Below are 15472 nucleotides of genomic sequence, written 5' to 3'. Positions count from 1 at the left end.
TTCCACGCTCTGTTTTGAATCGTTCGTTCGCAACGATTGCTTACTGTGAGGTGAAACCCGTCAAGCGAAAAATGGTACACAATTGTCTGAATTTCCAATGCATGGAACAACGGATTGCAATGGATTGGATTGGCATCGGTTACAATCGTCATCGGTCAATGAATAATCGAGTGGCATTGTTTCAGTCCTTTCAATCTGCAAATCACTACTGTTTTGTCCTCGCACACAAAATGGAGTTGTGTTTTATGGCGATCAATTCAATAAGTTTAAAAAACAGAGCACCCCCTAATGAACAAAACTCCAACTGTAAGTACCGCCTGGGGGCAATGAGTTTACCTCTGCCATCTTCACGAAAAGCTCCACCGTTGAGTTGAGTGCAGTTGCTTTAAATTAAAGACGTTATCTGAAGATGAAAAGCACCGCCCCTGAAAGATATGCAACTACACTGGCCCACTTCGTCTGGACGGTTTGTTGCAAACTGCAGTCCACGGATCGGAGCCACGCAGACAACAACAAGCAACTCAAAAAAGAAACCATCAACGTCTAGACCGTACGTTTGACTGCAAAAGCGAAATCTTCGCAGTCGGAATGAAATATGTCTGGAGTGTTGGCAGTAATTCGTGCCGTTTGTGTGCCTGAATAGCAGCTGAACAGTGAGGCGCTGTACACGGCGAATGGGGCCTCGTTTCGCTTGGGGAGATAAAATTGGCGGCAACAGTAAGGCATTTGGTGGAATAGGCAATTCGGCAAAGAAAGGAAAGTCAGTTTCAATTTCTTTCATTCGGGTAGTTGCCGTTTTCCCGAGAAGCATTGCTTTATGCTTATGTTAGTAGTGTGGTGCGCTTTTTTGTTGCTTCTTGTTCTGCCCATCCATCCATCCTGATTTCCGGCAAGCCGTCCGCTACTTGCAAGCAGTGATGACCAAAACAAGCCTTACTGCGCTTATTGGAACAGTTTTGTACGGAGAGTTTCCTTTTCACTTTGCTGTGCCACGTTATGTGTGTGTGTGTTTATGGAAGTTGCAATCCGTAATGTGAAGTGCATGATGCGGATGTGAGTTGCTAGACTCCTTTTTTCTAGTTGCTGTGCGCACTGTGGTCGTGGTCAATCATAAAGACCCCGTCCCGGTAAGCCACTGTCCAGCTGAAGTAAAGAAATGATTTTCTAAAGAAGTCCACTGCCTTTGCAGAAAATGAATGTAGTTTGCTTCGTGCCTGGATGCCATTTTTCTTCCCGAAAGCGACGAACTATGTAGTGTGTTGTAGGGAGAGACGATCGTTTTTATTCTACAACTACCCTTCACTTAGTTGAAAATGGCACTAGAAAGGCAGCATTGCACATACTATCAACCAGGTGGAAGATTCAGGTGTACCATGAAATGCAATTGACTTGCAAGAAAAAATGTTTGAAGTATCCTATCTACTACGGAACGCAGAGTTACTTTTGCTTTATAGATAGAAATTTTCTTGCTTACATTGTAATATTGGCTTAAACGTTTGACCATTGGCGAATGTAGTAGATAATGATGCAAAACTTGCTCCTGAGCTTCACCTTTCATTGTATTATTGTAATTGATGACGTTAGACTTCTCTTTTGAATTCATTTGAAATTATAAATTGTCCTTATGCAACTATTTATACACATTAAGTGTTTCATTTGCGTGGTTTCTTAGGTACATTACATCTACTAACCCATCCACAAAGCTCTTCATCAAACGTCAAAATAGTTCACAATACCTCTAGCAGAGGATACAATATTTATACCGAAAGTGAATGCCTCAAAATCAAAGTAATTACTCAATGGCTATCATTAGCCAGTAGTCATGGCGTGTGTCACTGATCCGATGGAAGCATTTCCATCCTAAAGGTATGCTTGAAAGGCTGATTATAGTGTCAGCACTTTAAGTCATTCGCTATTCAGCCATATTGTATACCTATCGATAATGTTATGCTTCTGTCTTCGGGCTGCCCCAAACAACCGTCAAAACCATTACAACTGTCATCTTCCATTACACACACACACAGAACACCGCACAGTTTGTACACATGGTGGCTTCACAATGTTTTATCGTTTAGCCATATAATTTCGAATCAATTACAACCAGAAAGAACGATCGTGACGATTATAAATGCATTACCACCGAGGTTTTCCTGCCAGTCAAGTTGTCAAGAAACACCCCAAGTTGGAGATTGGAGCGTGTCTAAAGGCTGAAGAGATGAAGAGCAATGCCAGAAAGTAGGACGATTTCCATTTGGAAATGAAATAAAACTCGCCGGACACTTCTTCTGGTCACTTCTGCTCACAATCTTCGTTAATTTCTCGTCAAGACGCGTTTCGCCAAATTTGTTTGACGCTGACTAATGACGCTGCTTTCCTCCGCTTCCACCCCCTCCAAAAACACTTCTACCCGTTTGTGTAGTTCTTCTTGCCGTGCCAGACAAAGAAATATAATGACACAAGAAGATATGCTCCCGCCAGCTGATAAAAAGGGGGATTGAAAAAGTAGAACACTAATCATTTCCCCCCGAAAGCGGGCGGTGTACCGTGTCTTAATGGACTTCCCCGACCAAACCGTCCCGGAGCCGAAGGTCACCGGACGCTGGACGCGCTGAAGATATGAGTGGAAAATATAAATGGTTCGCATCCGGTGTACCCTTTTTCGCTCGGAAATGATTGATCCCCTTTTCGCACGGACAGCATCATATATTTCTTCGAACCCCTTTTTTGCCTTCTGCCGTTTTTGGACACACTCTTGAGAGACACATTCTATTAACAGTACGGGGGTTTTATTTTATTTTTTCATCCACTTGCTTTATCGCTTATTGAAATGTCTTAAAACAGCAACGCTATCTTTTCTTTCTCCAGTACTTATTTGGCAACCATAAAGCGGCAACTTTTACTCCGCAAACATTAATCACAAGCGCAAAGACTTCACCTCGAGACAACTTTTGCTGTGTGTGTGTTTCTCTCTTTGCTACAATGTTTTTCAAGTTTTATGTGCTCCCCCCCCCCCGGCTCCCAGTCAAAAGCTCAATGCCAAAACTGATCGATCAACCGAACAAATTGGGCGCGCCCGGAAACCCGAAGCCGAACAATTTGTAGCCGCGGGGCCACCAATTTTTCATCCAGCAAACGGCGGCATGTCCCAACCCCGTTCCTTCCCCACCCTCAGGGTTTCTTCTGACATTAGCCAGCGCCTCACTTGATGTCAAATTTATTCCGATTTGCTGCGACAAAAGGAAGGCAATAAAATAAGCCCCCACAGCCATCCCTCTCCCTTGCCATCCACAACCCGGGCAAGGGACGCGAGCAAGTACTTCGTATGCGGTGGAGCACCATTTGTTTCCCCCATCACGCCAAACTCATCTTCTTTTCTTCTTCCCATCTCGTCCCGCACCAACTTTGCCATGGTCGAAGGTCCAGATCCCGAGTTAAATGGTCAAAAACTCTCTTGTGTGCTATCTTTCCCATTTTTGTCACTGCCCAGGAGCCATCTTTTGACATATTATGATGGCGATGGATGAAAACCAGGACAAACCAGTGGGAGGGGGGAGGGGTAAAGTGCACGGAAATACAAGAAAACGAGAAGTAAAACCTCCCGACAGCGATCGAAGGAAAAGTTCTTCAGTTGCTCCTATTTTTCATGCACTGTCCGGAGGCATAAAGGCGCTCACTCTTTCCATCCCACTTGCCACTACCGGTGCAATAATAATAATCATAATGATGACAGAAAATGGACCGAAAATTTACCTATTCCACAAGCCATTTGGTTCCGTCACGCAAATTGTGGCGACCCGTACCCGTAAGAGCGAACCGGTGTTGGACCGTCGGAACGTTTTGGAATACAAATTGGTAGAAGAATGGGTTGGAGCTTTTTTGCATTCTATTTTTAACCACTTAGGACCCGAATATGGAAAGGATTCTCGGTGCTGCTCCATCAAGAAAGCACTTTCCCTGGTAGCCTGCATGTGCGTGCTCTTTGTCACCGTTGCAGCGGGATGAAATTTATTTATTTATTTATTTATTTTTATTTTATTAATTGCTCGGCCACGTTGGGTTACAGCAATAGTGCTTACTGACTATAGTATACAATTATTCACGAAGGAGTAGGAAGGAGTTTATGGTACGGAAAAGGAGCGAAGACGGGATCGGTAGACAGGATAGGAGAGGACAGCAGGAAGGGAAGGCGGAAGTGATTACATTAGTAAACGCTGCTACAGCTTGATTTATGTCACAGTCAGCATCAGTAAAGGACCAATCGGTACCGGCTAAAATATGATGAAGCTTTTGGTAGTCCAGTTTCCTAAAATTGAACATACGAGCCGTAGGTATTCGTTGAGAGGATGCAGGGCGAGAGTGCGTAAGGAGCACACTTGTCTCATGAGCAGGATGATGATTGTCTAGCGCGACGAGTGGAACAGGTGAAGCTATGACGGGGGAGCAGCGCTCCAAGAAAGCATAGCATTGGCAGCATTGACCTTCTGTCCAATTGACTTTCGCGTATATTTTTTATGCCAGATAATTGCAGCAAACCGTTTACCGACATTCCATCAAGCAGAGAAACATTTTCACGAGATACACCAGTAGGAATGAAGTGATTAACCCACGATGCAAACGGTTGCCAGGAGAGTGATGGTGAATTAAAATCACCAAGTAACATCATAAGATCATTTGATTTAAGTTTGCCAGCAACGAAACTAACACTCTCATGCAAATCGTCAAGGACTTCTTCGGAAGAACGCAGATCGGGTGGAATGTAAACGGCGCCGATATAGATTGTAAGGTTTTGAAGCTTAACAATTGTCCAAACAGACTCCAGCGTGTCGAACGGCAGTGATAAAGTTGACGTGTTCAGCACGGAAGAGCAGGCAATGAGTACACCACCACCACGTCAACGGTTACTGCTGAGAGAATTTCGGTCGCAGCGATAGATGACATACGCATCCTCCGAGATAAGAGAGGACGAAATTGAGCCATCGAGCCATGTTTCAGTTAACACCAACACATCCATATCAAGTTCAGATAGACAGAGAGGCGTAACTCGTCTAGTTTTGTGCGCAATCCTCATACGTTTTGATAGTAGATGTTTAGTAGATCGATCGAAGGGATGAGAGAGCGAGATGCGCCGGGAGTGCTCTCGCTGCAAGTTATTAACGGCGAAAGAGAGTCGGACGGATTATGTGTATTAGATGCAGGGTTAGCTTCCATCAATTCGGGTAAAGTCGGTAGTTTATGAGAATCTTCAGCCGGATCAGCCGGTTTACGCTTGCTGAAAGTACTGCGTATAAGGCAAGCTCATAGGGCCATGATCTGGCGAAATAGTGAAATCAGCGTTTCGCAGTTGTGTCGTGTGGTTGATAGAAGGTGGCGAGGAAGGATGATCCGATTCACGATTAATAGGCGCAGAAGGTGCAAGGGATGCTGCAGTAGTGGGTCGCCAAACATTGACGGAGCGGGGATTTAGGTCGATGAACTCCTTAAAAGAGATCCCGCGAGGCCAGGTTGAAGCAGCCAAAGCAATAGCCCGGTGCGAATCCGGTACACCAATTTTAAAAGATACGTAGGAGAGCGTAGAAAGATCCCGGTCGCGCCGTACAAGGCTGTATACCAAGATGTCGTCTGTCCCTATGTTAGAACAGGCCATTTCACGGATCGCTTCAATCGGAGTATCAGGAGCAATACGGGAGATAAAGACCCAATGTGGGAGAAAATTTGTCACACAAACATTTGGTGTATGGAGCTTTTTATGCTCAATCAACAATAATGAAGGAAAATGCGTCTTCAGTTTCTATTTTGCATAAGCTTTTATTCCTGTTTTGTTACTTTAACTTTCAGAAAAAAGGCTCCAAATGACATTGTTTATTTATATCGTGTTTTGGGCAAACTCGTTAAACATTATATGGACCATAATGAACTTACTCAGATGGATGCAGCTCAACAGCCCTTTGAATAAACGTGCCAGCACCTGCAAGATCAATCACGGTTCAATTCTAGGCAAAATCATTTCACTTTCCTTTTCTAAAAACGTCCATTTTAAAGCAAAAACGATATATAATTGCTAAAAGAATATCTTAAAACCTTGGAAAAGCTTCTTACAACGTTCTATTTACCACAAAAAAAACAACGACTGTACTACCCACCACCCCAACTTTTGAAGGTCGATATCTTTCGTCGAAGAAAAGGCATCGCCACCTACGATAGTAAACTCTCTCTCTCTTTTTCTGTAATTCACCCTGCGCGTGCCCTGCCTGAGGTTACAAAGCTATTAGGATAATTAAAATATTACCATACCATTTACAAGATTAAAACTACCATCAGAACAAAAGATATGGCGCCCGTTTCAGAGCGTGGGACGAAGAACCTACGAGTGGAAAAGTGGAAAATCAGCTCTGTGATGATGATGCTCCGACTGCTGTTTCTGCTAGCTGTGGAGGATGAAATATTGAACCAACTGTGGGAGATGGAAAGTAAGTCTCGACTTAAAAGCATCATCAGAAGGAGGGCGCCAATTGCGCTCACTCTCCGACACACCCCAAAATCAAATCATCAGAAAGAGAGAAAAAAAAACCCTCCGTATGGCAACCCTGGAAACTGAACTGAAAGAGCAAAAGCAATGCGCTCACGATAAAATTGCTGTGCCTGATTTCAATTAACCTTCTCAATCTTTCCTGCATACTTTTCCATCGATTCTACGATTTGGGCACCGCAGAGGTTTATCAGCGTATTGACAATGGATTCGTTCGACAAGCGGGGACACGATCCATTTCGAGCGGCAACGAATGGGTTGCAGCATCGCCGTGGCAAGGGCAAAAGTTGAAAATTGAAATCGAAGATAATCACCATAAGCCGCCGAGAGTCGGGGACTCGGGCGTGTGCATGCCGAGCAAATATTGTTCGCGGAAAAGCAAGGGGTTGTTCCGCCGGATGAGCTTAAGGAAGTCAAATCTCTCTTCCTTCTTCTCCTTCACAACCCACCACACGGATGGAATTGGATCGGATCCGGTTATGCCGTGAACGTCATCATCGTTGCAACATTCCCTTTCGACTGCCTTCCCCGTAGCATTTCCAGTGGCATCGGCAAATAATAATAATAACATTAACAGCAAGTAGAGGACCAAGTACAGAAAAATAATCCTTCAATATCCCAGCTTTGCAGCATTCTTCACGTCCCTGCCGAAACCGGGCGATGCACACATCTCAGGCCCCGTTGCTCGAACCCCCCGGACGACGACATGGAAATGATTGAATTAAAATTACTTAAGCTGATTTTCGAGCAGTGAAAAACACATTTTCAGCGTACACGTACGTAAGAAGGCATTTTGGGTACGTTGCAGCACGAGCATTAATAGGGATGGGATATTTGGGGAACAGGTATTTCGTACCCGCTATCAAACGCAAATGGTGCTGACGTCTAATTTCCCCTGTCAATCGGAGGTTTTTGGACAAATTGAAATTTCGACTTCATTTGACGACGCTTTTCTGCTCGAAATGATATCTTCTTATAGAATTGGGGGGCTGGAGCTGCAGTCAGCTTGATTTTCGGAGTTTATTTGATTGCATCTATTGAACGCTATAAGATGTTGAAATTTTTGAAATTGATATTTAAAATCATTTTACACTATTTTAAACTTTACCTTAAAGTTGTTTTCTACAAATACTGTTGCGCACCCAAGCCGTATCCTTGAATGACATCTCACCTTCATCCCGTCTGCTCACTTTACCGTACTCGCTACCCACCGTTTGCTCCCGAACCCTGTTTACTTGTTCGTTATTGTCAACATCATTTCATCTTTTCGTCATAAATGTCATTATCGGCTCGAAGGTTCACCCCGGGATGCCCGGAGGCCAGAGCCTTTAGAACGAGTTCCGAGAAACTCCATTCAGCCGGATGCTAAATGTACAGGCGCAGAAAGCGAGTTCCCCCATTCCCCCGTTCGGATGAAAGCTCTCCCCCCGCTGCCTAAAACCCCGGCCGAAATCGAAATCGGAATGCTGCGAAAGCTTGTCTAAAATAAAATCGAAGCTGGAATTAAGTTAACATGACAGAGCAGTAAATTAAGCTTAACTCGATTCGATTTTTATTGCATTACGAAACGTTTGCTCATTTCAACGTGCCGGCGCACGTGACGTAGTGGAGTGGTAGAAGTAAGCAGATGCCACTACGCGTTCGCTCGCTCGGGTTTGGGCGTCGTTGGGCTTTGGTATGAAAAAAAATAAAGAAAGGGAAAATATCTATCAACACCAGGCACATCTCGGTGCGACCGTAAACCTTCCCCTCCGGCATCCCTGCAACTCCTCTGTAATACTGAAATCATTAAGATTGACGCTGATCTCCGTTCCGTCCCGTTGTTGAGTCACTAGATTCTTTCAAACGGCGGCAGACTTGTAGCGAAAAAAAAACCGAATTGAACCACGCCAACCATTCCCAAATTGTACTGAAGCAGACAAGAAATAGAATTAGAATTCCAATATCGAACACCCGTCGGGCACGTGATACAATGTGTTTTTTGCGCGTTTGTATTCTTGTTGACGCATTATGTGCGTTCTCAAGACTGTTGTCTGCTTTTTTGTTCGGGGGATTCAAACACTTAATACATCAGCAATAGACTCGATATTAAAATATTGAAATGTAGATTCAATTATCTTTACACAACACACCACAAAAAGATGGCACTGCATGCAGTCCCACAATCTAGGTCGCTGCAATTTAATACCTCCATGAACAATATTTGTTGCATTCTTCTTTGTCATGCATAGATGCATCCCGCCGCACTCTGAATGGAAAGATATAAAACTCAATTATAACATTTAAATCACTTCAAAACTGCACTGTAAGCTTCCCGTGTTTCCGGTAAGACCTTCCCGCATCCAGAAAGTATTTGATCCGATTTGAAATCAAATCCCTCTTCCAGGTAGTATTCTCACCCAGGGAATGTATAGCTCCAAACAACCACACACACACACACATACGCCACCAGAACCGCTCCGGCTTTTTGCTTGATGTCTTGCGAGATTTGGTAAAATAATAATCTGCTAATAGTTTCATCCGACAAATTGCTACAACCATTCCAGCAGAAAACACAATGCCAGACCGCTACCGGTACCGAATCGTTATACGGTGTAATTCGATCAGATCATGGGCAGAAAAGGATACTTTTGCTGCCTGGGGAAGGGGGCGTTGGTGGGGGGGGGACGATAAGTACAAATACCAGCAAAAGCCCGGTTCAGGTTAGCAAATGTGGAATGCGCCCAGCACACCGGCTCGTTGCCTGAGGTTCGCATAATGGTTTGGGAAATGAAACGATTATGTTGGCGATTATATTGATTGCACCCGGCGGCATTGTACCGAAGGCTGAGTTTTGATTCTTTTGCTGCCTTTTTATTCCGAGGATGGCCACAAATGATAGCGCAGATGGTGAATTTGGCTACCTGATTTGTTAGTGCTGGTGAACATCATTCGAGAAATTTCGAATAGCTAGAATGTTGAAATCAAATTACAAATTGTACAGAAAATAATACTTTTTGATGTAGTTTTCTAGGAGTATGCTCATGAAACTCAATAAACTGCAAATTCTTTCACAGAAATATAAATAAACGATTCTACTTCTTTCCTGTATCTAGCAATATTTCATTTCAGTGTTTACTGAATTTCTCTTCAAATATTCAAACTCCCCAACATAAACCGTGATTCATCCGTCTATTCATCATTCAAACCACTACAGCTCACAAAACCCTTCAATGTGGCTCTATAGTGCAATGACCGCACTCAGGAGGCTCAACACCACGAAAGTGCTCTCCATCCTGCCGACCATATTCACACATTCCAGTTCGTGACTACTTCATTAGTCAGTCTCACACTCCTATCCAGCAGTTTTCCACTTTTTTGCTGCTGCTGCTGCTGCTGTCCCATCCTCCCAACTGATTAAGAAACTCTGCCAGCCCGAACTAGTAATCTGCTGCAAAATAACATGCCTCCCGGCCATGATGATGCTGCCACGTGGTGGAGACGAGTAAATGTGAATATATGTACACCTTCTCCCTTCTCGCCCACCCACGCCGGCGATAAAAATGCAGATGTGTTGAGATGTATATCAACCGTAATGACATTTATGATGCCCACGGGCACGACGAGTGCGCGCTGTCAAACTGGTCCCGCGCCACATTCTGCCGGAACGTACGGGAGCGAAGGCAAAACACATTTGCATTTCTGCCTCATTGCTTTCGGTATTGAAAATCAGATGGAAAAAAGGCGAGCACCCATACCCACAGGCGGTCGTCATGGAGATGGTGTATGGTGGGTGCTGTAGCATGGGCGATGCAGTGCAATTGTTTCTAGCAGTGTACTGGGAAGAGCGAGTGAAGTGAGCGAGTTTTTCCAACGCCCCAACACCGTTCAGGGTGTTTAATATTATGCGACGGTTTTGCTACGGTGTTTATCAGTTCATAATTGGGATTTTTTGGAGCGAAGGCTTATCTTTCAGCTGAAGCGGAAAGTTTAGACACTAATTTTTTAAATGCCAAAGATATCAAATGTCATTCTCATAATTGCAAACGACTTGGGAAGGTTGTCGGTTAACAACGTTTTAAGCAGCTGGAGCCTAGAGCTATATTGGGTGGCGAGAGAGTTGGAATTGTTAGTATTCTGAAGATTTTAAGCAAACATTTCCCAACATCAGGTTCTTTGAGAGCATATCCTCTAGCGAGAATCGTAGTTTAATGTAAACTCTTAAGATATCTTCTACATGTATTTCTGACAATCTGGAAACTATGAACTGAGATATTATAGAGATGAACTATATTCACCACATTCGATTATCATTCGACGCTTTGTAGAACACAATGGGCACCAATGCCTATTAGAATTAGTGCCTTTTTAGTGGTTTACTGGAGGAGAGATTGAATCGGACTAAGCAAGAGATAATTTTAACTGGATCAAGTCCCAATGCATCAATCAATTCCGATCAATTGTCTTCTCCAATCAAAGTGTATGAACTAAAGCTAACAATTGGAATTTCATCTCGTGAATTCTGAAGTACAATTCATCTAAATTAGGTTCATTTAATTGCAATTACTGATATTAAACCATCGGAATATCCATATCTTACAGCTATTCCTTTGAACACCACCAACATCTCTGTTCTAAATTTCACTCTATCTCCAATTCTTGCAGGCATTCCAAGAGTAACAGCCCGTAACTCAACACCTGCAGCAATGGCAGGATCCCCGCTGCACCTTTCAGTAGAGTTTTGTGCCAGTCCACCTCCCTATGCCGCACGGTGGCTTCACGGTGATCGCATCTACACGCCCGGTAGCCAGTACGGTGGTGAAGTTATTGCTTACGGATTTACGGTAAGAGACCTAAATCAAAGCCAAAGCTTCATCCAGCCCAACGAATTCCTAGAATGCATTTAATATTTTTCTTTTTTTTTTTGTTTAGTTTTTCTAGACATCTTCAAATAAAGTACCTTATTCACCATGAGAGTGCACATTAAGATGTTTGCAATGCATGCTGATTGCAACGTTAGCAAAATGTTAGTGACCCGATCATTTCGTGCACTGGGACATGATTTATTTTGCCCCGGCAAGCGCTCGGCACTGAGCGTCTAGTGTTGGGGGTTTGACGAACAGCCAAAAACCACTCTCGTTGCAACTGATGATTACGCACGTGACCACATCAAGGTGGAACGTGAACCTTTCGCAACCTCATATCAAAATGGTTCCATTTTGAGGTTTCCTTTCCTTTATCTCTTGTTAGTTTTTTTTTCTTTTCTCCCTGCCGGATTTTCCCACATGCTATGCCGTGCTTTGGTGCTTCGCTATCAACATTCAAACTCCAGCCCTCCATTGCCCCGCCATTATCCGGTCCCGCTGCTACCCACTCCCGCACTGGTTGCAATTGCAACCGAAAGCATCCGAAACGATTGCAATATTCTCATTTGTGCCTTTCTAACAACACACACACCCACGTACGTACCACTCTTTCTCGACACAGGATTTGCCGACGCCACACTGCAAGGAGGCACGTCTGACCTACGTGCACATGCACGAGAAGGTCCCGCGAACGTTCTACTTTGTCGTGTCCTCGCCTGCCGGTGTCGCCGAAGCCGTCTTCAAAGTCAACTACACCCAGCGGCACAAACCGTTCACCCAAACGACCCACTCCGGAGCGGGAAACTCGTTCTCATCGTCAGCCACCTCTTCGTCCTCCTCTTCTTCCTCCTCCTCCTCCAGCAATGCCGTGTCGAACATTAACGGTGGCCTGTCGGGGTACAAGCTCGGTCCCAACACCATCAACACCGTGCCGGGCAACGGGCTGGACGATGACGAGGAGCTGATGGAGCCGGAAGAGATTCATTTTCCCATCTTCGGATCGACCGGATCCACCGTAAGGTTGCAGCCCGCCCACCGCCCGCTCGCTGCTTCATTGCTCTGCATGCTACTGCACTGGGTAGCCGGACGAAGCCGCTTCATTCTTGGCCCGGCATCTTGGCTGGCACGATCGACACTGTAACGCTGTGTCGCCTGCTTCGGGGCGTAAAGCGCAGCGTTTGCTGCTGTGTACTGTTTAATGTCTGTGCTGTGTTTTGCAGCCTTAATGCAGTGCACTCGGACCGTCAAGGTGACGGCATAATCGAATTTAAGCCGCTCGAATTCGCCCCGGGGACCTCCCCGGGCAGGAGAGAAACAAAATGACCGGAAGTGATTGATTAGCGCTCGACCGGATATTACACGTTGTTCATGTTGCTTGTTTCGGAGCGAGCAGGCGCGTCTTAGACGCTCCTGCTCAAAGGCAGGAGGGGTTGGCGAGGAAGGGAATAGGAGCATTCCTCAGCAAGTGTGCCACATAAATCATTTTGAGAATTTTCCTTTTTCGCTCTACAGAGTTTCTCCCCGTCACCTTGCAATGTGTAAGGCGTATGTTTCTTTGAGCGAGATTTAGAACCGTTACATAGCTTAGCTTCGTCAACGTATTGTACTAAATCATTTTGAATAATTTGTTACACATCATCTCTACCTAATTTAATATCATACTTCGTGCATGTTGGATAGTTTTGCACAAAAATATTAAGCTCACATTCAAAAAGCTCTGTAAGCTACAAGGTCATTCATCAAACAATGCTGTACATAATATATTACCTTATTTTTCGTGTGTACATCAACAACAGTAAAGAAAGTAAAACTAAACCCGGCAAGAGAAACCATCTCCTATTCGATGTAAAAAGCGTTTACAAAAATAACTGTTGTTCAATGTATGTACGTCCTCCTCGCACAGGAACCGGTACCGTACAGGAACTTTCACCCAAGAAAAAAGCTCGAAGCGATTTCATCGATTCAATTAGGAAGCGTTTCGCGCATTCACGGTTATTAAATACGCAATTTTTAAATAAATCAAAAGTGTTGTAAATACTGTTCGTTTTCGTGCTTAACTGTAGGACGACCATCTCATTCTATCTTGTGTGTGGTGTAGGAAGAAAAAACAAACATGTTGAGCTACTGGTTTCTGTTCCGAAAGTGTGTAAATGATGCTGTCTTTGAAAGTGTAAGATGAAACATCAATTTAAAAAAGGATTAAACCCATTCAAACGAGAAATGGTGCGAACAACAAAAGAAGCTACAAACCTATTTCGAGTGTAGATAAATACTGCTATCGATTGCTTTGTATTGGTTAAATTTCTCTCTCCGCTATTGTACGTTTTATCGCTCGCTCGTTAAGCTCTCTAATCGTTCTTACTTACGTACTGGGCCTTAATGATGGCCACTCTACTTTTACCTGCTAAATGGTAAGGCTCTACGCTCTCTCGTTCTACATCTTCCTACTACGAACGTCCCCCCCCCCCCTTGCGCAATGTAATTACAACAGTCAATTTAGGTAACAGCTAGTAATAAAACAATGTGCCAAAAACGAATGGTAGGTGTGTTAGGTTAAAAAGCGAAACAAAAACGACGACGATGCCAAAACTAGTCAAACGTAATTGCATAAACTTTCCTTGCCTCTATGTTACCATCCAAACTACACACGCACACACACACATCGACCATACACCGTCCCAAACATCCACTTTTACAACTCTCCAAAGACAACTCCTGCTCGTGATTTCCAGATTGTCTGAACTATAAAACAATTATCACGACCATAAGCAACATCTGCCCTACGCAGAAGAGAAACGAATACATGAAAACGCCGTTCTCCTTCGCGCGAAAGACACTTTATCGATCCGGTGCTACAATCCCGGCTAGGCTAAATCCTGGTGCGAATCGCGACATATGCCTCGAACCTCGGCAAAAGGACACCGTTCCGGTCGGTATGTCGCGAAATTTGTAACCTGCGAAACCTGTTTCCAATGCGCCCCCTGTCGCCGCCTTCTCAAGCATTTGCATTCGGTGGGCTCAAGCTTGGTCGGGGACTGTTGGAAACCCGTGAAAGGTTATGAATAATTGAAGAGTATGATAACGATATGTAAAACTGTCTAGCAGGGCAGCTTCGCATTTTCCGACTGGGAGGAAAATGCTGCAGGAGGGGGAGTATGAGATAGAAACATTTTAGGACAATTTTAAATTTGTTTTAAATTTGTGTTTTATGCAAAAAAAAAAACCCGAAATAAACCAATAGGAAATAAAGTTTTCAAATAAAGAAAACAATTCTATTTGTAAAATAGATGCAAAATAAATGGAAAAAACTAACACAAGACAAAAAAACACAAACAACTCTCTATTCATGAAAACTCCCCCCAAAGTAAATTAGTAAGAATGTGCTTAGCTAAAAGAAGAAAACAAATCTCCTTCTCAAATTTTCTTCTCTCTCTCTCTCTCACACACCCACACAAAACGTTTCAAGTTGTATGCTACCGATCCTAAACGAACTAAACTTTGAAACAAAGTGCCGAACGAATTGTGACAAAACAAAAACAAAATCAAAACAAAAACAAAACAAACAATTGCATACAAGCCCATTCGAAGCCCATCGTTAGGCAAAAACGAACACCCGAAAGTGAAGACACATTTAGTGCACACGTGTTCGAGGGAAAATAAGACTGCGAAGGAGAGAATAAAGAGGCAGACAGAGGACAGAGAACGTAGCAACACAGGATGGTTTACGGTTAAAAAATGAGAAATAATTGTAAAATGAAACAAAACTTTATTTGGGAATATGTTTGTCGTGTTGTTGACAGGTGGTAATGAATGCCATTTCCAAACAATAACATAAAACAAATAAAACACGAATAAAAAGATAAACGTAAGCGAGAGAGAGAGATAGAGTGGAACAAAGCGATAAGTGTTAAATAAGAATATTAAATTAATAAACAAAACGGAAACAGTAACAAAAAAGCAAAGAAAAATTAACCCATTTTGGAGTAACATATTTAAGACGATGCCCCAAATACAGCCCTCTGAGCGTACGAACGAGGGTCATTTATGCATTATAATGTTGTGTACACTGGTAAGTTGTTGCAATAATCTGCGCCACAGTCAC

At 43.6% G+C, this 15472-nt stretch overlaps 1 protein-coding gene across 4 annotated transcripts in view; it reads left to right on the top strand.

Moving 5' to 3' along the window:
• LOC120902047 overlaps positions 1-15249 on the top strand; it is a 61062-nt gene extending 45813 nt beyond the window's left edge. For all 4 annotated transcript variants that reach the window (XM_040310522.1, XM_040310524.1, XM_040310521.1 and 1 more), the window contains 2 exons: positions 11171-11349; positions 11993-15249. In XM_040310522.1, coding sequence (XP_040166456.1) covers positions 11171-11349; positions 11993-12511 — 698 coding nt within the window. In that variant the 3' untranslated portion in view covers positions 12512-15249. The remainder of the gene's footprint in view (positions 1-11170; positions 11350-11992) is intronic.
• The last annotated feature ends 223 nt before the right edge of the window (positions 15250-15472 follow it).

The sequence above is a fragment of the Anopheles arabiensis genome, chromosome 3 (genome assembly GCF_016920715.1).
Source record: "Anopheles arabiensis isolate DONGOLA chromosome 3, AaraD3, whole genome shotgun sequence".
Taxonomy (NCBI): Eukaryota; Metazoa; Arthropoda; class Insecta; order Diptera; family Culicidae; genus Anopheles; species Anopheles arabiensis.
The sequence above is the reverse complement of the archived record's forward strand: the minus strand, read 5'-3'. Positions and strand labels throughout refer to the sequence as shown.